Source organism: Oncorhynchus clarkii, chromosome 12 (genome assembly GCF_045791955.1).
Source record: "Oncorhynchus clarkii lewisi isolate Uvic-CL-2024 chromosome 12, UVic_Ocla_1.0, whole genome shotgun sequence".
Classification (NCBI taxonomy): Eukaryota; Metazoa; Chordata; class Actinopteri; order Salmoniformes; family Salmonidae; genus Oncorhynchus; species Oncorhynchus clarkii.
Genome location: NC_092158.1, coordinates 77416719 through 77439121, shown reverse-complemented (window position 1 = coordinate 77439121; position 22403 = coordinate 77416719). Strand labels below are relative to the sequence as shown.

The 22403-nt window shown below is 42.8% G+C and overlaps 2 protein-coding genes across 2 annotated transcripts; one reads left to right on the top strand and one right to left on the bottom strand.

The window, feature by feature from the left end:
• Window positions 1-3942: 3942 nt before the first annotated feature.
• LOC139422251 (tetratricopeptide repeat protein 39A-like) lies at window positions 3943-16492 on the top strand. The gene is made up of 18 exons (XM_071173429.1): window positions 3943-4177; window positions 5162-5266; window positions 5781-5912; window positions 6733-6791; window positions 6883-6959; window positions 7758-7822; window positions 8100-8199; window positions 8322-8387; window positions 8642-8750; window positions 8941-9008; window positions 9304-9363; window positions 9519-9680; window positions 9908-9999; window positions 10118-10238; window positions 10365-10476; window positions 10690-10804; window positions 11221-11337; window positions 15551-16492. Exons 1-18 carry the CDS (start codon window positions 4143-4145, stop codon window positions 15660-15662), a joined length of 1707 nt encoding a protein of 568 aa, XP_071029530.1. The 5' UTR covers window positions 3943-4142; the 3' UTR covers window positions 15663-16492.
• A 2436-nt stretch (window positions 16493-18928) lies between these two features.
• Window positions 18929-20117, bottom strand: LOC139422250 (large ribosomal subunit protein mL64-like). Its single transcript, XM_071173428.1, has 2 exons — window positions 19717-20117; window positions 18929-19330 (listed from the first exon to the last, which is right to left on the bottom strand). Exons 1-2 carry the CDS (start codon window positions 20115-20117, stop codon window positions 19033-19035), a joined length of 699 nt encoding a protein of 232 aa, XP_071029529.1. The 3' UTR covers window positions 18929-19032.
• Window positions 20118-22403: the final 2286 nt, after the last annotated feature.

Below are 22403 nucleotides of genomic sequence, written 5' to 3'. Positions count from 1 at the left end.
TGCAATCGTCTCAGTTTAATTTTAGTGCTCACAAATATGACAACAGCACCCTCATGTGAAATTATTAATTAGTGAAGTGTAGAGAGAATACATTTTTAAGGTGACTTGATATGCAATAGCTGCTTCTATTTAAACAAAATAGCTGATTGATGTATATCTATTTTTTTGCTTTCATTTATCTATGCATCTATTGCCACTATTGTTCAAAAGGTGTAGAATATGTCTTATTCAAAAAGTTACACTTGAAGGCCACATCTAAAATCCCTGTGTTTACAGGACTCTGTCCACATCACAAGGGATTTTGTGTATGACTTTGGCTTCCTCATGCTTGATCAATCTTTATTGGAAGGAGACCAACAACATGTACTAAACAGGCAAACATCAGAGTTAGACATTACAGTTAACGAAAACAGATTACCGACCATGTCGAATCCCACCGTACCTTCTCCGCTATGCAATCTGGTTTCAGAGCTGGTCATGGGTGCACCTCAGCCACGCTCAAGGTCCTAAACGACATCATAAGAGACATTACTGTGCAGCCGTATTATCGACCTGGCCAAGGCTTTCGACTCTGTCAAACACCACATTCTTATTGGCAGACTCGACAGTCTTGGTTTCTCAAATGATTGCCTCGCCTGGTTTACCAACTACTCTGATAGAGTTCAGTTTGTCAAATCGGAGGGCCTGTTGTCCGGACTTCTGGCAGTCTCTATGGGGGTGCCACAGGGTTCAATCCTCGGGCAAACTCTCTTCTCTGTATACATCAATGATGTCGCTCTTGCTGCTGGTTCTCTGGTACACCTCTACGCAGACGACACCATTCTGTATATTTTTTTAATTTTAACCCCTTTTTCTCCCCAATTTTGGGGTATCCAATTGTTGTAGTAGCTACTATCTTGTCTCATTGCTACAACTCCCGTACGGGCTCGGGAGAGACGAAGGCTGAATGTCATGCGTCCTCCGATACACAACCCATCCAGCTTCTTAACACAGCGCGCATCCAACCCGGAAGCCAGCCGCACCAATGTGTCGGAGGCTACACCGGCCACCTTGGCTAGCGCGCACTGCGCCCGGCCCGCCACAGGAGTCGCTGGTGCGCAATGAGACAAGGAGATCCCTACCGACCAATCCCTCCCTAACCCGGACGACGCTAGGCCAATTGTGCGTCGCCCCACGGACCTCCCGGTCGCGGCCGGTTACGACAGAGCCTGGGCGCGAACCCAGGGACTCTGATGGCACAGCTGGCGCTGCAGTACCCTTAACCACTGCGCCACCCGGGAGGCCCATTCTGTATATTTCTGGCCCATCTTTGGACACTGTTAACTAACCTCCAGATGAGCTTCAATGCCATACAACTCTCCTTCCGTGGCCTCCAACTGCTCTTAAACTCAGGGGAAACTAAATGCATGCTATTCAACCGATCGCTGCCCGCACCTGCTCGCCCGTCCAGCTCTGACTTAGAATACGTGGACAACTACAAATACCTAGGTGTCTGGATAGACTGTAAACTCTCCTTCCAGACTCACATTAAGCATCTCCAATCCAAAATTAAATCTAGAATTGGCTTCCTATATCGCAACAAAGCATCCTTCACTCATGCTGCCAAACATACCCTCGTAAAACTGACCATCCTACCGATCCTCGACTTAGGTGATGGCATCTATAAAATAGCCTCCAACACTCTACTCAACAAACTGGATGCAGTCGATCACAGTGCCATCCGTTTTGTCACCAACGCCCCATACACTACCCACCATTGCAATCGGTGCGCTCTCGTTGGTTGGCACAATAACTGTTAGTAAAGGTGTCAGCTACAGATGAAGTGCAGGAGTGTGCAGTTACAATTTACTGTACTCTACCGTTGGCTGGCCCTCGCTTCATACTCGTCGCCAAACCCACTGGCTACAGGTTATCTACAAGTCTCTGCTAGGTAAAGCCCCGCCTTATCTCATCTCACTGGTCACTATAGCAGCACCCACTCGTAGCACGCGCTCCAGCAGGTGTATCTCACTGGTCACCCCAAGGCCAATTCCTCCTTTGGTTGTCTTTCCTTACAGTTCTCTGCTGCCAATGACTGGAACGAACTACAAAAGTCTCTGAAGCTGGAGACTCATATCTCCCTCACTAGCTTTAAGAACCAGTTGTCAGAGCAGCTCACAGATCACTGCACCTGTACATAGCCCATCTATCTACCTACTTCATCCCCATATAGTATTTATCTTGCTCCTTTACACCCCAGTATCTCTACTTGCACATTCATCTTCTGCACATCTACCATTCCAGTGTTTAATTGCCATATTGTAATTACTTGGCCTATTTATGGCCTATTTATTCCCTTAACTCCCTTATCTTACCTCATTTGCACTCACTGTATATATACTTTGTTTTCTTTTGTTCTACTGTATTATTGACTATGTTTTGTTTATTCCATGTGTGACTGTGTTGTTGTATGTGTCGAATTGCTCATTTTTATCTAGGCCAGGTCGCAGTTGCAAATAAGAACTTGTTCTCAACTAGCCTACCTGGTTAATTAAAGGTAAAATAAAAAACAGTTATAGTGTTCACCATAAAGTTGGATAATACTGTAACCTTGTCGGTTGAGCTTTAGATTAATTCCTAACTGAATTAAAAGGGTGATCAGTCCACATATTGCACAATAATTTTTCAGTGATTAAATGGAAAGAAATGGGGGTGTACTTCAGCTGGTTATAGAGTACCACAGTGTGAGTCATAACCCCCATAAAACGGGGAAATTATTACAATTGTTTTTCCACGTTAAATTTTTCCCATAGGGGATTTTAGAAACACTTCAAATAAGGGCTGTGTTTCGTGAAGGCTTACCCTGGCGTGACGTTTTGTAAATCTCTCTAGGACAAGGTAACTTTTATCAATAACCTCGCATGTATTTACCTCCCAAAAATGAAAAGCTAATAAACTGCTAATGTGGCTGTCATAAAGAACTACAAATGCCATGATGATCTGGACGAGAAGGTACGAATCTCTGGATTAACTATCTAAAGTTAGTTAAATGTAGTAATTCCTAAATTGGCTAAATTTCTTTTAATAGACAATTCTGTGAACTGTTGTGCAAGTTTTAAATTGACACAATAACTGTTAGTAAAGGTGTCAGCTACAGATGAAGTGCAGGAGTGTGCGGAGATTTGTAGTTTTGGAAGATGTCTACTTGGATGCTAATTTGCATTTTCGAATCTGAGTGTAAATAGAGCCGAATATATTGATAAAATTCACCTTGTGGTTTTATGGTATTATGACACCACTGTGGGGCTCTATATAACTTCAGTGAGAATGGAATTCATTTGAACTGGTGTTTACTTTTAGGGTTTTCCATCTCCAGTGAGTTATACAGTTTACAGAACAGTGTTAATATGTAAAGGGTCACATATAAGAGGCTTGGCATGTGACATTTTCCTGAGTCAAACAACACAAGTAATATATTCCCGAATTAATTACTTAATAAAAATGTAGGCTGTTAGAAAACTGCAGTTTCTTATCCTATTATTTTGCCAAGCTATGCATAAAATGGGCCATGGCCATATTATAGACCAATGACTAATAAACGAAGAAATAGCCATGTTGACGTTGAGCCATTATGTATGTTCTTTGATTAAAGGTTATGGCAGGTTTGCAAAGTGTTCGTGGCATTGAGCCGGTTTTGTCTGGAAGGGATACAGCTTTTGTCAAAACATTTTCGTAGCAGTTTTAGTCGAACTTACGCAGCAGGTTAGGATAATTAGGTTAAGGTTACGAAAATGTTTAGGGTTAGCTAAAATGCAACAAATAAACACAAAATATATACTTTTGACGTCCATTTGACAAAAGCAATATCCCTTCTAGACATTACCCATTGAGCCTGCGGATGTTGAAGGAGGAGTCGATTCAGTTCTCGTTTATTTTCCCACACCGCTTTCGAGCACTTGACGCTTCTCTGCTACTCTTCTTCTCAAGTTACAATCCCAACACGATTCCACAGCTCAATGCAACTTCTGTTCTTAACGCGGAATCAATCAACCCTCCACCCAGCTTGTTTTTAAGACAATTCACTAGTTAATGTTTTTTTTCTCAAACCCTTCTGAGTAGGCTACTTTTCGACAGGTGTTTTGGGCAGAGTGCCCGGAAGAAAAATGTCCAATGGGAAAGATGCACCTGCGGCAGCGAAGTAAGTTTCAACGTCGTGAAAGCTTGGCCTACCGCACTGAACTTTTTAAACATTTATATATCTTGGTTGTTCGGTTTATATAGTTATTCAACATCAATTGAATTAATGTAAATACGCAGCTCTGTTTTATATATTGTCAATACAAGTACTTACTGATCAAGTAACTCAGTTACATTACTTTATTCGGAAGTTATTTTAAAGGTTATTTTCCTCTTTACATTGGTGTTGTGTTGACATTGAGATGGACAGGGTCAGGATGGTAGTTTAACAATTAATATTTTGTGAGGGTTTATTTCATGTCTAATCAAATAATTAAATAAAAGACCAGTCAATGCTTGAATAGCTGAAGATGTCTTATTTATTTTAGAATGACTCTCCTCCTTTCTAACTTATTCCTGTGAAGTGAAGTGTAGTTTTAGTTTAGTGCATGTTTATTTAATGTTTCCACGAATATCACGTTTTATGTTGAACATATGTTTTATGTTGATGAGCTAGCTCTTTGTGGAGGGAGAAATCCACTGTAGTGTTATCTCGAAGTCATACAAGAAGGCAGGTTTTCTTAGATCATCTTGCAGCTGATTTCTAAGAGTTCTGACTCTAAATAAATGCATACATTTGAGAATTTTTCACATGACTAGATTGGCCGAAAGGATTTTCTTAAATGTTATTTTTACTGTGCGTCGGAGAGCTTCAGATCCATCCGTGCCAGGTTTTAATGTTATGTGTACAAGTACAAGGAAATGCCTTTCTTACATGCTCTGAACCCAACAATGCAGTAATGAAGGTAAGAGACACTATGAGCGGTGTGTGCAGACTGCTGTGAACAGGTGGGTGCATGTGTATTGACACGGTTACAGGCTACTTACCTATGGGCCATAGAGCCCTTCCATTACCTATTTCCTTTCTCTCAGGAAGAGCGACGATACTAAAGCTGACTCTTACTGTCATGTAACCATTGTAGTGTGTGTGTGTGTGTGCGCGCAGCTCCTCACCGATGACCCTGCAGGTGTGCCTTGAGGAGTGTATGGAGGCCCTGGACCTCTTCCTCAACAACCACTTCAGTGAGAGCCTGGACAAACTGCGGCCACGGTAACAGTGCCACTCTCTCTGGACTAAAGTGGGCTTCAAACTCTCCATTGGCCAATTAGCAAGTAGAGGGTGTCTTGAGGTATATTTGTGCAGCCTTTAGCCATTTGTTGTTGAGTGGTGTGTAACTTAGTGCAGCATCAGCGCTGTTGAGGTGTGATGTATTGTGGTGTAGTACAGTGAAGTGTCACACTTCCTTCTACCCATGGCATCAGGCCTCGTCACTTCTCCAGGATATGGAGTGTTTACTGAAGCTGACGCCCAGGGCTCAACGGGCAGAACGGAGGCCCTGGAAAATAAACACCGTACTGCTGGAGTGAAATAGGAAAATAATCAGGTGTCTTGTTGGCTACTCTGTCTTTCCTCATTACTAATAGGGTAAAGCCAGTCTCTATATTGGAAGAAAGCCACATTTTTTTCTAAAGGAAATTAAAATGTTTGCTGGATGATAAATACTTGCTGTTTTCTGATTGTCAGTGAGGTGTGTATGATGATGATGTTGTGTGTTGCATTGAAGGGCGAAGGAGAGCATGTACCATGCTCTGATCTACGCCACTGTGCTGGAGATGCAGGCTATGATGACCTTCCAGCAGGATGACATCGTCAATGCAGGCAACACCATGAAGAGTGCCCAGGAGGTCTGCCAGAGGTGAGGATGCTACTATACATGGACACTCATCTGTTTCATGTCCTCCACATTAGTTCATATTATAGACACAAGCAACATCCAGAAAAGGTAAATAGAGGGAAATCCTGGAATACTCTGACAGTTGGTCTGGCCTCTAACATTGAGGCCTAATATACCACTAGAGCTATTAGTCTCCTGTCCATCAGCCATAACCTGCAGGCAAATGAGAGCATTTACATGTCAACCAGGTCTCTTTGCGCCCCGGCTGGAATTTGCCTGTGTTTGCATGGCCAGAGCAGCTCTATTGATGGCCTACAGCAGTGGTATTCAACTCTTACCCTATGAGGTCAGGAGCCTGCTGGTTTTCTGTTCTACCTGAGAATGAATTGCCAGGTGTAAATCAGTCACTGGTTTTAGATGGGAACAATAAAAACAATCACTGAAATTGGCTTCGAAGTCCAGAGGTGAGTTTGAGGAGCCTACAGCACAGGTGTCAAACTCATTCCATGAAGAGCCGAGTGGCTGCTGGTTTTTGCTCCTCCCTTGTACTTGATTGATGAATTAAGGTCACTAATTAGTAAGGAACTCCCCACACCTGGATGTCTAGGGCTTAATTGAAAGCAAAAACCTACAGACACTACACCCTCCATGGAATGAATGACACCCCTGGCCTACAGTAAGCAAGGACACTTGAGATTGCTGGAGATGGCTGAAAGGCTGTTGTGTGTTATTATAATATTCCACATTAATGCCCATGTGATTAACATGAGAAACATGCATTGCTCAATGAGATGTCATCTTTTTTAGTCTTACACTCATAGATGGTCTCATTTCTTCTTAGGTTTCGACGAAAGACCCCTAGTAATATCAGTAAATCACCTGGAGAGCATCTAACTGAAGGTAAGAGCGCTTTTATAATTGGGCATCTCAGCCTATTATTATGGCAGATTTCAAATAGCCACTGACCGGGTGTGTGTGTGGGGGTTTGCAGAGCAGCTCCAAGCTCTCCATGCTGATGCGTGTTATGCTGAATGCTTGCTCCAAAGGGCTGCTCTCACCTTCCTACAGGTAAGACGGGTCCTCCTGTCCTCCACTCTAAATCTTACTGATCCTGGTTAATGACACTGCTGATGTTTCGTTTAGCAATTATGCACAGGTAACTGCCAAAATAACGAAACACTTGAGTAAATGAGGGATACAAAGTATATTGACAGCAGGTGCTTCCACACAGGTGTGGTTTTCTGAGTCAATTAAACAATTAACATCCCATCATGCTTAGGATAATGTATAAAAAGGCCTTGTTGCCCATTAGAAGAAGAGATCACTTATTTTGAAAAAGGGGTCTCAAGGGAGCATAAAGGCTTTAAAGTGGGTGCATGTGTATGTCTGTCTCTCAATCATCAAATCTCAACCCCATGTAACCCTTATTGGAGATTCTGGAGCGGCACTTGAGACAGCGTTTTCCACCACCATCAACAAAACAAAAAATTATGTGATTTCTCGTGGAAGAATGGTGTTTCATACCTCCAATAGAGTTCCAGACACTTGTAGAATCTATACCAAGATGCATTGAAGCTGTTCTGGTGGCCCTATTAAGACACTTTATGCTGGTGTTTCCTTTTCCTGTTTCCTGTTTTGACCGTTACCTGTATGTATGATAACTGTATCCAACTGATTAGATAGTGGTCGATGGAACGCATTCTAGTTGTTTGCCTTCCTGCTTCTTGGTGTTTTGAGTCTGTGTGCATAGTTTTTAAAGAGCGATCGAACAGGTTTCCCCTGTCCTCTCATTCATTTGTGAATACAGTACATTACTGTCTCACCAGTTGACACCTTTTGTTAAAATGTTTTATTTTCCTTCTTAAGGATGAGAACATGGTGAGTTTTATCAAAGGAGGAATCAAAGTACGCAACAGTTACCTGATTTACAAGTAAGTTTGCAGGAGAAAGGGCAGAAATGGTTCTCACATTAAACAGGCTCACACAGTGTGATTGTGAATCAACAGCTGGAGTCAATCATTCTGTTTACCAAATTATGCACTGCTATTACAATAAGACTGTGCTCAGTTGTTGAAACAATCATGGTAATTTTCACCGGTAAGTGTGTCGTTAGTCATTTAGATGTGTTTTTATTGCTTAATAATCAGGCATTATTACAGTATAATCATGTTAGACTATGAATGACATAATTGCCTTTTTATGACACAGGGAGCTGCACACCTTCATACAGTCAAACAGCTCTCTCCAAGGACCCAACCACATTCACTTAGAGGGAGGGGTGTCTTTTGGGATTGGAGCATTCAACTTGGTTTGTCCCACAAGCATCCCCATATTCCATTAATGGTCCATTTGGTAGATCATTGCGTGTTTTAGCACACATGTCAGTCAGACCTTATGCTGTATCACAGGATTCTGTACTGTTTTCCACAGACTCTTTCCATGTTTCCACCTCGGTTACTCAAAGTTTTAGAGTTTGCTGGCTTCTCTGGAGACAAGGTATAGTTGCTCATTCTAACTCATGTCTAGAAAGTGACTGGTTTACAGCAGGGCTGCCCAACCCTGTTTCTGGAGAGCTAGCCTGCTGTAGTTAATTAACATGATTCACCTTAACAAGCAGGTCATTATTATAGTCCGGTTTGCTAGATGCTCTACATGACAGCTGCTCTAAAGGAACAGCGTTGGGCAGCCCTGCTTTACAGGTTGTCTCAGTCTGCCCCGTCTCACTATATATTGTATGTTTTTGTGTGCAGGAGTATGGTCTGTCCCAGCTGAATGATGGGGCCACTACAAACAATCTGCGCTCCATGCTGTGTGCCTTGCTGTTGCTCTGTTACTACACCTTCCTCACCTTCATACTCGGTATTCTACTCTTTACAACCAGGAAGTGAATGGAGATCACAAATTACTTGGCTGTTCGGAAATGACACAATTACATATAACATACACGCATGTGTGAAAGAGCGAGAGATAAAGAACGAGAGGGTAGACTGTGTGAGTTTCTGGTTTTGTCCATACACAGCATCGTATTCAGTTCTTTATCACTCTACAGGGACCGGTGAGGGGGACGTGGCTGATGCTGAGAAGCTGCTGAAGCCTTTCCGGCTCCGCTACCCACAGGTGAGTGACACTCCTCCCCAAGCTCTCACCCAGCCCAAAGCAAACTCAACTCTGTATGGAACACAATGTGTACCGATACCAGCAGACTTCTGGGCAAACACAATCTAAAGTAATAGGTTTACAATGTGGGCGTAATGTGGGTAAGTAATGCACTGACCATGCGTAGGCCATTTAGTCAGAGGAGGTGCTTATGCTTGAGCTACCATTGTGTAAGTGTGTCATTTTACAACTGCTAGTCACCGACAAATTATTATGTTATCAGAGAATGTTTACATTTCTCTCCACTTCCCTTCAGGGGGCCATATTTCTCTTCTTTGCAGGCAGGGCTGAGGCAATCAAGGGGAACATTGATGAGGTGAGCCTCAAACTACATGTCTATGCTATTTTTGTTATCTGTCTGTTTTTCCAGTCATATTTAGCAGTGGTGTTTGCATTGATAGGCCTAGAATGAGATCAGTGTGTGCCTGTGGTTTGCTGGTGGGGGGTACTGTAATGACGATATGTCACCAGGCGGTGGTGCTGTTTGAGGATGGCTGCAAAGCTCAGCAGCAGTGGAAGCAGTTCCACCACATGTGCTACTGGGAGCTGATGTGGTGCTTCACCTACAAGTGCGTGTGGAGGATGGCCTACTTCTACGCTGACCTACTGAGCAATGAGAGCCGCTGGTCCAAGGCAAGAGAGTGTGTGCTGTAGTGTTGAGTATAGCCTAGTACCCAATTTAAGAAGAAAAACACTTGTGCAGACACTCTTAATTGAACCCAGGCAATGGTTTTGACCTGCCCACTAACTGTATGGCTTTTAAAGCCAATGATGCATTTTTATCCCCACAACAGACTTGACATTATTAAACTCTGCTTACTGTATGGCTGGGTCCTGACTACGGCTCATCTTTCCTTCAGGCCATGTATGTGTACATGAAGGCTGCTTACCTGAGCATGCTTGCTCCGGGGGAGGCTAGGCCTTTTGGGGAAGATGAGGTGGAGCTCTTCAGGTAAACACATGTTCATCACAACAAAAACATATAACTTGAAGTTCCCCAGTCCCATTTCATTGTGACCACCCCTCTTTCCTGGCCCCTTCTCTTTTTCTGTCTTTGCCCGCTCTCTTAGACAGGTGTCCACCTTCAAGCAAAAGATAGCAGGGAAGTCTCCACCCACAGAGAAGTTTGCCATTCGCAAGGCTAGACGTTACAAAGCTAGCTGCCCAGTGAGGCTCCCAGTACCTGTGCTGGTGAGACCCCACAAACACGCATGCGCAAAGCTGCATAAAGACATGCACAAATCTGTTGCTAAAATGGTGAGGGTCACTTGTATTTGTGTGGTTCTGACAGTATTCTCTCTTGCTACACTTCTGTAGGAGATGATGTACATGTGGAACGGCTTTTCCATGATCAGCAAGCGGCCAGAGCTGACCGAGGGCATGCTGCAGACACTGGTGGAGGCAGAGCGCATCCTACTGGAATCTCCCGGTACTGCAACATGTCGGGGCTAACCAGTTTCAGGCAGTCAGACTGACCTGGGCCAAATCAGCCTGCTTGCCTCAGTGGGTCATGAAGCAATAACCACTCTTATAATATCACCAAAATTGAATGGATAAAGACTGAATCTACACACATTCTGCTTGAGCCTGTGTTGAGTCATTTTGAATGCATGGTTTTATCATCTGTGTTTTGTTTTGGAAGTGAATGAGTATGCAATGGATGACCGCTGTGTGATCCACCTACTGAAGGGGCTGTGTCTGAAGAACCAGGGACACATTCGGGCTGCAGAGGAATGCTTCAACAAGGTGTACAACAGGTGACGTTGGGAGTCTTTTAGTCCGGGTATCTTTCATTTATACACACCTGGAATCTGTGTGTTACATAACAAAATGGTAAATGCATGCCGATGCATACGTATTATGTTTGCTGAGTGGTTCTAAAAATGAATTTATTGGTTTATTCGGATCCCCATTAGCCGTTATTCTTCCTTAGGTCCAGAGTGTCATTTTTAACAAGCTCATCCATGCCAAAAGGAAATATTTTCACAGTATTTAATCAATGTGTTCTTTGTTTTGATTAAACCACAATGTTTTATGATAGACCTCATAGCAGTGAAATGCACTCTGAATAATGTCTAGAGATGTTTTTTTTAGAACAGTCAGTGATATTTAAACATGCTCTTTGTAAATGACTAAGAGGTTGTTAATATGCCGTCTGTTCTCTAACCTCCAGTGAGAAGAAGATCAAGTTTGACCATTACCTGGTGCCCAACGCTCTGCTGGAGCTCAGTGTGGTCTACATAGACACGGGCCGCAAGGAGGAGGCCATCAAACTACTGGTGAAAGCCAAGTGAGTCATCTCTTACTGGTTGTTCCAGTACAGCCTGCAAGCTGTTGTAGGATGTAGCAGGCTTACATTCCAGCTTGACATGAAAAAAACTTATTTAACTAATGAAGATTCTGTTGATTGGTTAGTTGAAAAGAATGGCACTGGAGGAGATGGATGCTGTTTTATGGGCTCCTAACCAATTATTTAACTTATTTTGACCCAAAAAGAGCTTCTGGATATCAGAACAGCGATTACTCACCTCGAACTAGACAGATTTTTTTCTTTAACGAGTATTCCAGATACCCAACCAGGCCCAAATCCCTGTCATTCGCGCGAAGAGAAGATGCAGATACAGGGGATGCCTCTACCATCTGTCCTATTGGCCAACGTGCAATCATAGCGGAATAAACTGGATGAGCTCCGTTCAAGACTATCCTACCAAAGGGCCATAAACTGTAATATCTTGTGTCTATTGTGTCTGTGTCTATTTGTCAATAACCACTGGTACACGAAATCAAATAAAGGAAGTCTCTATAAAAATGCTTGCCTGAGGTAGAGTATCATGATAAGCTGTAGACCACACTATTTACCAAGAGTTTTCATCTGTATTTTTCGTAGCTGTCTATTTACCACCACAAACCGATGCTGGTACTACGATCTCACTCAACAAGCTGTATAAAGCCATAAGCAAACAAGAAAATGCTCATCCAGAGGCGGCGCTCCTAGTGACCGGGGACTTTAATGTAGGGAAACTTAAATCCGCTTTACCTAATATTTCTACCAGCATTTTACATGTGCCACGAGAAAATAAATAACCATGCCATCATTACTCCACACACAGATGTGTACAAAGCTCTCCCTCGCCCTCAATTTGGCAAATCTGACCATAAATCTATCCTCCTGATTACAAGCAAAAACTAAAGCAGGAAGTACCAGTGACTCGCTCAATACAGAAGTGGTCAGATGCTAAGCTACAGGACTGTTTCGCTAGCACAGACTTGAATATGTTCTGGGATTCTTTCGATGGCATGGAGTACATCACATCAGTCATTGGCTTCATCAATAAGGGCATCGATGAAGTCGTCTCCACAGTGACCGTACGTACATACCGCAACCAGAAGCCATGGATTACAGGCAACATCCGCACTGAGCGGAGCTTTCAAGGAGCGTGACTCTAACCCGGACCCTTATAATAAATCCAGCCAGCTTTGAAAGGTTGGTCATGGCTCGCCTCAACACTATCATCCCAGAAACCCTAGACTGACTCCAATTTGCATGCCGCCCCAACAGATCCACAGATGACACAATCTCTATTGCACTCCACTGCCCTTTCCCACCTGGACAAAAGGAACACCTACTTGAGAATGCTGTTCATTGACTACAGCTCAGTGTTCAACACCATAATGCCCTCAAAGCTCATCACTAAGCTAAGGACCCTGGGAATAAACACTTCCATCTGCAACTGGATCATGGACTTCCTGACGGGCCTCCCACAGGTCGTAAGGGTAGCCAACAACACATCTGCCATGCTGATCCTCAACACTGGGGCCCGCAGGGGTGCGTGCTCAGTCCCCTCCTATACTCCCTGTTCACCCACGACTGCGTGGCCAAGCATGACTCCAACACCATTACGTTTTCACACAACGGTGGTAGGCCTGATCACCCACAATGATGAGACAGCCTATAGGAAGGAGGTCAGAGACCTGGAAGTGTGGTGCCAGGAAAACCTCTCAACGTGATCAAGACAAAGGAGATGATTGTAGACTACAGGGAAAGGGCCGAGCACACCCCCATTCTCATTGACGGGGCTGTAGTGGAGCAGGTTGAGCTTCAAGTGCCTTAGTGTCCACATCCCCAACAAACTATCATGGTCCAAACACACCAAGCCGGTTGTGACAAGGGAACGACAATGCCTATTCCCCCTCAGGAGACTGAAAAGATTTGGCATGTGTCCTCAGATCGTCAAAGTTCTACAGCTGCACCATCGAGAGCATCCTGACTGGTTGCATCACCGCGTGGTATGGCAACTGCTCTGCTTCCGACCGCAAGGCACTAGACTAGAGGGTAATGCGTACGGCCCAATACATCACTGGGGCCAACTTCCTGCCATCCAGGACCTCTATAATAGGCAGTGTCAGAGGAAGGCCCTAAAAATGGCCAAATACTCCAGCCACCCTAGTCATAAACTGTTCCCTCTGCTACTGTACGGCAAGTGGTACCGGAGCGCCAAGTCTAGGTCCAAAAGTCTTCTGAACAGCTTCTACCCCCAAGCCATAAGACTGCTGAACAGCAAGTAAAATGGCTACCCAGACTAGAAGTTTACATACAGTCAATTAGTATTTGGTAGTATTGCCTTAATCAATTTAAACTTGGGTCAAATGTTTTGGGTAGTCTTCCACAAGCTTCCCACAATAAATTGTGTGATATTTGGCCCATTCCTCCCGACAGAGCTGGTGTAACTGAGTCAGGGTTGTAAGGCCTCCTTGCTTGCACACGCTTTTTCAGTTCCGCCCACAAATTTTCTATAGGATTGAGGTCAGGGCATTGTGATGGTCACTCCAATACCTTGACTTTGTTGTCCTTAAGCCATTTTTCCAGAACTTTGTAAGTGTGCTTGGGGTCATTGTCCATTTGGAAGACTCATTTGCGACCAAGCTTTAACTTTCTGACTGATGTCTTGATGTTGCTTTAATATATCTACATCATTTTCCCTGCCTCATGGTGCCATCTATTTTGTGAAGTGCACCAGTCCCTCCTGCAGCAAAGCACCCCCACAGCATGATGCTGCCACCCCTGTGCTTCCCACTTGGGATGGTGTTCTTCGGCTTGCAAGCCTCCCCCTTTTTCCTCCTAACATAACGATGGTCATTATGGCCAAACAGTTCTATTTTTCTTTTGTCAGACCAGAGGACATTTCTCCAAATGTATGATCTTTGTCCCCATGTGCAGCTGCAAACTGTAGTTTGGCTTTTTAATGGCGGTTTTGGAGCAGTGGCTTCTTCCTTGCAGAGCGGCCTTTCAGGTATGTCGATATAGGATTTGTTTTACTGTGGATATAGATACTTTTGTACCTGTTTCCTCCAGCATCTTCACAAGGTCCTTTGCTGTTGTTCTGGGATTGATTTGCACTTTTCGCACCAAAGTACGTTCATCTCTAGGAGACAGAACGCGTCTCCTTCCTGAGCGGTATGATGGCTGCGTGGTTCCCATGGTGTTTATACTTGCGTACTATTGTTTGTACAGATGAACTTGGTACCTTCAGGCATTTGGAAATTGCTCCCAAGGATGAACCAGACTTGTGGAGGTCTACCATTTTTTTTCTGAAGTCTTGGCTAATTTCTTTTGATGTTTTCATGATGTCAAGCAAACAGGCACTGAGTTTGAAGGTAGGTCTTGAAATACATCCACAGGTACACCTCCATTTGACTCAAATTATGTCAATTACCCTTTCAGAAGCTTCTAAATCATAACATAATTTCTTGAATTTTTAAAGGCACAGTCAACTTAGTGTATATAAACTTCTGACCCACTGGAATTGTGATACAGTAAAATAATCTGTCTGTAAACAATTGTTGGAAAAATGACTTGTCATGCACAAAGTAGATGTCCTAACCGACTTGCCAAAACTATAGTTTGTTAACAAGAACTTTGTGGAGTGGTTGAAACACTTAGGTTGGAGTCATTAAAACCAGTTATGTGAACTTCTAACTTCAATTGTACATGTACATATTACCTCAACTAACTTGTACCCCCGCACATTGACTTGGTACCAGTATCCCCTTTATATAGCCTCGTTATTTTGTTGCTCTTATTTAATATTTTCTTATTCAACAACAAAGTTACCAGAAATAAGAGTTACGTGCTTGTAAGTAAGCATTTAATGTTGTCTACCTACACCTGTTGTATTCGGCGCATGTGACAAATAAAATTGTATTTGAATTGGTTGCATTGAGGCCAGACTGGAACAAAATCCTGCACACTATTTTGTTCTACAGGACCAGGGTTGGTGACTGCTGCAAGGTAGTTAGCTCCAAAAATATTAGGACAGTGACTTTCTATTTTGGCTCTGTACTCCAGCACTTTGGATTTTACATTTATACAATGACTGAGGATTTGATACAGGTTAAAGTACAAAGTGCTGGAGAGCCAAAACATGTCACTGTCCCAATGCTTTTGAGAAATGTTGTTACTATGTCTTACTCATGATTCCTATCCACTTTGTTCTGTTCCTCAGAACTAACTACAAGGAGTACTCCATGGAGTCACGCACCCAGTTCAGGATCCATGCTGCTCTCTCCAAACTCAAGGCTGACACTAGTGACCAAGATGAAATCACACCACTGTAGTATAACAGGTGTCATTGTGCTGAGCAAGCACTGGACTTGCTTCCCCTGCCATCTGTATATGCTCCAGGAAGACTTGCTCTCTTTTTCATTCTCAGCCACTTTGATCACTGCCTCCCAAATGTTACTTGCTTTGTGGTGAAAGTCTCCGTCCATCATGGATGGTGGTCTCTCCATGATTAAAATACTTGAGTTTTGAATGGGAGTTGGTAGAAGTTGCCTCTACCTGCTGGTTCTAGATCAGAGGCATTTTATCCACCTACTGGGTGATGAAAACCTGTGGTTAGGTTCGGATTCTATCTTCAGTGTTTCAATGTGTGGTACTTGCATCACTGTACTGGTTACCCATAACAGTAGTTGGGAGGCAGTTGCTCAAAACAATTTGAATACAGTATATCCACTTTTTTTGTGGGGGAAAACATGTTGAAATGAACTTAACAATGTAAGTAATGTTTGGATATGTGAGGTATAGTTTTGCTTTTAACTTCTCCAAAAGTGATTGAGTATTACTGTAAGCATTTTGACAAAAGCATCCCTTTGGTGATAACTGAATAAGACAGACGAATGACATTGCTTTGATCCCAGAGTTATTTTAACAAATGTATTAACATTTATGTAGAAGGACCTTTAATAATCAATAGGTCATGCTACATTTGTTTTATGTAGTTGTCCCTGCTGCAATGTACAGAGGAAAGTAGAGTCAGTTGAAATAAGTTTAACCTCGGATAGTGTAAACATTATTTTAAGTAATGAATGTCAATCAAGACCTTGTACAAAGAAAGGTGTGGTTAAACAATTTGAAAAACATGATTAAATATGTCCATTTGCTAGAAGCCCTCATTGTTTTATATTTTACTGGAACGTATCTGAAAGAGTGTAACCCATCCTTGTCCAGATTGCCCTATAAATAACACACTGATTAAGAGGTGACTTTACAGATAAAGATGTATGACTGGTACCTACACGGAGTGTACAAAACATTATGAACACCTGCTCTTTGCCTGACAGACTGACTGCGCTATGATCCCTTATTTATGAAGGGGAGGAGACGGGTTGAAGGGTTTTTAAGCCTCGAGACAATTGAGACATGTTTTGTGTATGTGTACCATTCAGAGGGTGAATGGGCAAGACAAAATATTTAAGTGTCTTTGAACAGGGTATGGTACTGGCTGCCAGGCACACAAGTTTGTCAAAAACTGCAACGCTGCCGGATTTTTCACATTTAAGTTTCCTGTGTGTATCAAGAATTGGTCCACCACCCAAAAGACATCCAGCCAAATTGACACAACTGTGGGAAGCATTGGAGTTAACATTGGCCATCAACCCTGTGGAACGCGTTAGACACCTTGTAGAGTCCATGCCCTGACAAATTGAGGCTGTTCTGAAGGCTAAAGGAGGTGTAACTCAGATATTAGGAAGGTGTTCTTAATGTTTTGTATACTGTGTATAACTTACCTGCTACTTCCTTGATGAACTTAATCAGTGGATCATGACATCTCACCCAGTGTCAATCATGGGGCAGCAGGTAGCCTAGTGGTTAGAGCGTTGGGGCAGTAACTGAAAGGTTGCTGGATTGAATCCCCAAGCTGACAAGGTAAAAATCTGTTGTTCAGCCCCTGAACAAGGCACTGTTCTCCAGTAGGTTGTCATTGTAAGTAAGAATTTGTTCTTAACTGACTTTCCTAGTTAAAGGTTACATACACAGTGTGCACTATGTAAGGCCAGGGGATAAATATTTTACATTGAAATTAATTTTGTGAAGTCAGCATACAAATACACAAAACCTATAATACATACATGATCTAATTGTAGGGTGTACACCTAAACTCTTGGGGCCAGTATCCCAGACACAGATTAAGCATAGTCCTGGACTAAAAATATATTTTCTAAAGGAGATTCTCTATTGAACATGCTTAACCCAGGACTAGGCTTCATCTGTGTCCGGGAAACTGACACCTTATGGTTGCAATGATATTCAGGTATTTTTAACATATTGAGTCAGACTGAGGGTTTTGAGACCATGACCAGACCAAGCCTACATTTACTTGGTCTCAGACCAACCCTCAAGATCAAGACTCAATTTCTGGTGTACACTATATACAGCCTGCTGATTTCATATGGTTCTGGATGGTGGTTTGCTAACCCCATGCCTAGCCTCATCCCTCTAACTATAACCTAACTTTAACCAATTAAAATCCCTGTGTCTTTGGATCTGACTGTTTTATGTTAATCATATCTCATACACTGAACAAAAATATAAATGCATCATGTAAAGTGTTGGTCCCATGTTTCATGAGCCAAAATCAAAGATACACCTTTTCCATATGCACAAAAAGCTTATTTTTGTGCATTTTGTTTTTATATACCTGTTAGTGAGCCTTTCTCCTTTACCAAGCTAATCCATCCATCTGACAGGTGTGGCATATCAAGAAGCTGATTAAACAGCATGATCATTACACAGGTGCACCTTGTGCTGGGGGCAATAAAAGGCCACTCTAAAATGTGCAGTTTTGCCACACAATGCAATGCCACTATGTCTCAAGTTTTGAGGGAGAGTACAATTGGCATGCTGACTGCAGGAACAGCCACCAGAGCTGTTGTCAGATATTTGAATGTTAATTTCTCTACCATAAGCTGCCTCCGTCTCACAATCCCAGACCACATCTGTGAACTGCCCGGATGGCTGGTTCAGCCATCAGAAACGGTATCCTCTTTGTGAACTCTCTGGAGTGGCACCAAGCAGTTTCACTGCAACAACTTGCAAGGAACCCTGACCTCTGCTCAGAACTCCACAGAGTATAGCTTTTTGCAGCAGTTAACAAGGCACAACAACCCCCCTCCTTACTCCTGGCATGCTACCTCCAGGGTTAGTGGATGTGGACTAACCATGCAGCATACTTCTACAACTGGTACACACAGAACAATGTGGCCCGCCACCCCTGTATCTATAGGTGATCCACAGAGGACGGCTGGTCAAATGCCAAATGAGACATACAGCTTCCCTTAATCTGTGTGAGGACAGACTGTTAGTCAAGATTGTGATTCTTTGTTTTTCCTTCTGCGTCTCTGGATAAGAAAAGTCTGCCAAACAACTAAATGTGGTGTGATGTGGATTTTGCCTGTTTTTAATATATTGTGTAATTGTTTTCCAATAATAAACATGTTTATATCACATGAAAAATCATTCTTCCTATACTAGCTACTAGTCTATAGCTCAGTAAAAAAATACTCTTGAGTGTCAGTAAAGTATGATGAGACATTAGACCTAGTTCTAGTGCGTTTCATTTATTACAGCAGCCAAACTAAAAACGCACAGTTGACAACAATACATTTACAAAGTTGACTAAATAGTCATATTTACAAAGTCAGTGCCTTAAGACGAGGAATCAGCCGAGGAAGCAGCAGGAGGGACGTGGCTCTGTTCTTCTTTTAGTCTACGTTTCATCAGCTTCCTTTTCTTCTTCTCCTCCTTTTCAATTTCACTGACCATCTCCAGGAACTTGGGGCTTCGGGGGTCCATAGCATAGCCAAAGCGTTCTCTGGCCTCGGCTAGCAGCCTTTCACGACGCGCCTTCTCATCTTTCAACTTCTGTTTCGCCTCACGTTTTTCCTTCCTCCAGTCAGCCACCATCTTAGGCATCTTGGCCATATTGGCTGCAACCAGTTTCTCTCTGCAAAAGAAGGAGGGAGTGTTAGCCAAGTATCATGTCATCATAAAAGCTACTATAAAAAGGTATGGGTAGACAGAGCTTTATCCACCTGTCAAGGAAATGCTGTACTTCCACAACACTATCAAATAACAATATGAATTGGAACCAAAGCCTATCAGACTGTTGAGCATATTTATTTACGTTATACATACAAACAAACAAGAGGCGTCTCATTGAGAGATGTCATGCCTATGTAACTAGTTGCCTTGAGTCATATAGGCAAATGTCAAGCAGTAACTACTATTCTCAATTTCTCTCAATATTATCTAGTATGGCACATTGCGTAGAAACAAACATGTAATTTGACAGGTCCTAAAAAGATAGCTAGTATTAGCATGGCTGTTTACCTCGCGAGACGTTTCGCATTGGCTTCCTTCGTTTTCGCCTCGACGTTCTTCAGCATCACCTGGAGCGGAGGGTTCCATTCCCTCTCCTCTGCTATCATCTCCTCGAGCTGGGCATGGCTGGGCCACAGCTTTGCAGGGTCGATTCCCGACGAAGAGCCATACCGCCCGAATAGCTTGCGGTCATACTTCGCTGTCTTCTGCCATTCCGGAGTTTTCTCGCTTTCCCTATCTGGTATGTATGAATCTTTCAAATTTAATTTCAGTGGTTTAGGGTTATAATTTGCTATCTGATGTAGAAGCCCGCAGTGTGAGCTGGCAGGATTATACGATTTTAAGGGTGAAACCATTCGAATAGCCCAGCTAAATATTGCTGTCTTCCTGCACAGCATGGAGGTCGCCATTTTTGGTGGCAAAGTTCGGAGGACCCTCGTTGCGTCAGATTTGATTGCTCATAGCTGACTACAACATCGCCTGTCCGTTATTCTTATCATCATCATCATCATCATCATAAGCAAGAGGATCATAGAGGTATCGAAGGTGCTGTGACAAAAGACAGTCTTGACAATTCTGATTTGAAACTCTTAGGCTATAGGCCTAGTCAGTGTTATAATTAAAACAAATATTATTGTATTGCCAAATTACTATCCATAGCATATAATGAAGTTTAGGTCAAAATTGCCTTCATTTTGACAAGTAGTACCCTATGCTACAGAATGTGGGCTGTATCCAATCAGCCTTATCAGTGGAAGTCATGCTGGAAAAGCTAACACTATTTTAAGAGCTCATGTGCATATGAAATAGAGCTATGCTCAATAACTTACTTATTTGTTGTCTAATGAAGTTAAATTCTGCCACAGACCTAAATTATGACGATCATATCAACATCTCTCATGAGTCCATCATACACTCTTGCAAACCACTTTTAATTTGAAAACCATTTTTTCAATGGGTTTGAGTTTCAAATGTATAAATTAATCTGGGGAAAATGTCCTTTCAAGATCCAAGTGGGGCCTGGAACCAGCAGTGGGCAGGTGGGCAACAGAGCAAAAACCAGAGCCAGGGGAGAAGTATAGACTCTTTAACACCTTTTTGAACATTAGGAATACTGTGTGGGGAATTATGCAGAAAACACACTTTGAAAGAAAGGTTCTTTGTTTAAACGTCTCCCCGCTTTCCTCTATTAGCAGCCCCCTCCCACAACTACTCTTTTATTTTAGATTTATTTTCAAGAAGGGGAGATAGAACAAATGGGGGGGGGGGTCTTGAGTGCAGCACTTACTGAGACAGATGTCACCGCTTTTGTGTTGCGGGAGCTGTGCAAAACTCTCCATCGTCATTAAAGATGTAGGGTTCCCATGGCAGGAGGAGGAGAGGGGTGAAGGTGGGGTGGGTATGACAGAGGCTTGATTTGGCTTAGGAGCAATCCGGTGCCAAGCTCAGGGCTTTAGGGATCAAATCAACGTCAGTCACTGGCACATAGGCTTGTTAGCAGTTAGAAGATATGGGATGGCATGGCAAGCACATTGCCTTGGTCTATTTCTGACTTATATATGGGATATATAGATAAAGTTTGAACAAAATTAAGTAGGACATCATAAAATAAACCAATCTAGTTATCACAAAAAGCTATCAAAATGACCTGAGGATCTGTAAATAGATAACAAAATATGAACTGACTAACATGAACCCAAACTAATGTTCTATGCAGGGACCTTCCCTTCTAGAGTTACTGTGTGGACAAGATGAGTTGAGTTGAAAAGGAGAGAAAATAACTGAACCACATAAGTGGACAAGCACCTCCTGCCTGCTGGCTGTAAAGACATTGAGATAAGTGATGGTGTGGATGAGGATAATGTACATGGTATCTACTGGGGAGTGTTGGCAGAGGATGGGAAAAGCAGGAGGCCCTGGCACCAAACATGGCTTCCCATGGAGAGTAGAGATGGATGCATGAGGATTGATTCAGTGTTTGCCAACCCCAGTGAGTGCAGCTATAGAGGACATCCATATCTTCTTTTGATTAAATATTAAAATGTCTCCACTTTTTCATAAACACATGTAAAATGAATGTTTAAATTACATGAGTGTCACTGTACCCTTCTTCATTCCTTCTTCATTCCTGTGACCCCTTCTACAATTTAATCTCATAATTATGTCTTGTGAGTTCTCACGTGGTGTACAGATGTACATTAAGTTTGGCCACTTCACTTATAGTCACAGCTGTGTATATTCCCCCTCAAGCCGATACCACGACTGCCCTCAAAGAACTTCACTGGACTTTATGCAAACTGGAAACAACATATCCTGAGGCCGCATGTATTGTATCTGGGGACTTTAACAAAGCAAATTTCAGAAAAACGCTCCCGAATTTCTATCAATACATTGACTGTAGTACTCACACTGCTAAAACACTCGACCACTGCACCTCCAACTTCCCGGGATGCCTACAAGGCCCTCCCCTGCCCTCCCTTCGGTAAATCTGATCACGACTCCATTTTGCTCCTCCCTTCCTATAGGCAGAAACTCAAACAGGAAGTACCCGTGCTAAGAACTATTCAATGCTGGTCTGACCAATCAGAATCCACGCTTCAAGATTGTTTTGATCACACAGACTCGGATATGTTCCTGGGTAGCCTCCGAGAATAACATTGACGAATACACTGATACGGTGACTGAGTTGACAGGAA

Excerpts from the sequence above, each read along its gene's own strand:
- LOC139422251 (XM_071173429.1), top strand. The coding sequence starts at position 4,143 with ATGTCCAATGGGAAAGATGCACCTGCGGCAGCGAA. Across the intron at positions 8,751-8,940 it reads CTTCCTCACCTTCATACTCG|GGACCGGTGAGGGGGACGTG; the intron begins GTATTCTACTCT and ends ATCACTCTACAG. Across the intron at positions 10,477-10,689 it reads CATCCTACTGGAATCTCCCG|TGAATGAGTATGCAATGGAT; the intron begins GTACTGCAACAT and ends TTGTTTTGGAAG.
- LOC139422250 (XM_071173428.1), bottom strand. The coding sequence starts at position 20,117 with ATGGCGACCTCCATGCTGTGCAGGAAGACAGCAATATTTAGCTGGGCT. Across the intron at positions 19,331-19,716 it reads AATGCGAAACGTCTCGCGAG|AGAGAAACTGGTTGCAGCCA; the intron begins GTAAACAGCCAT and ends CTTCTTTTGCAG.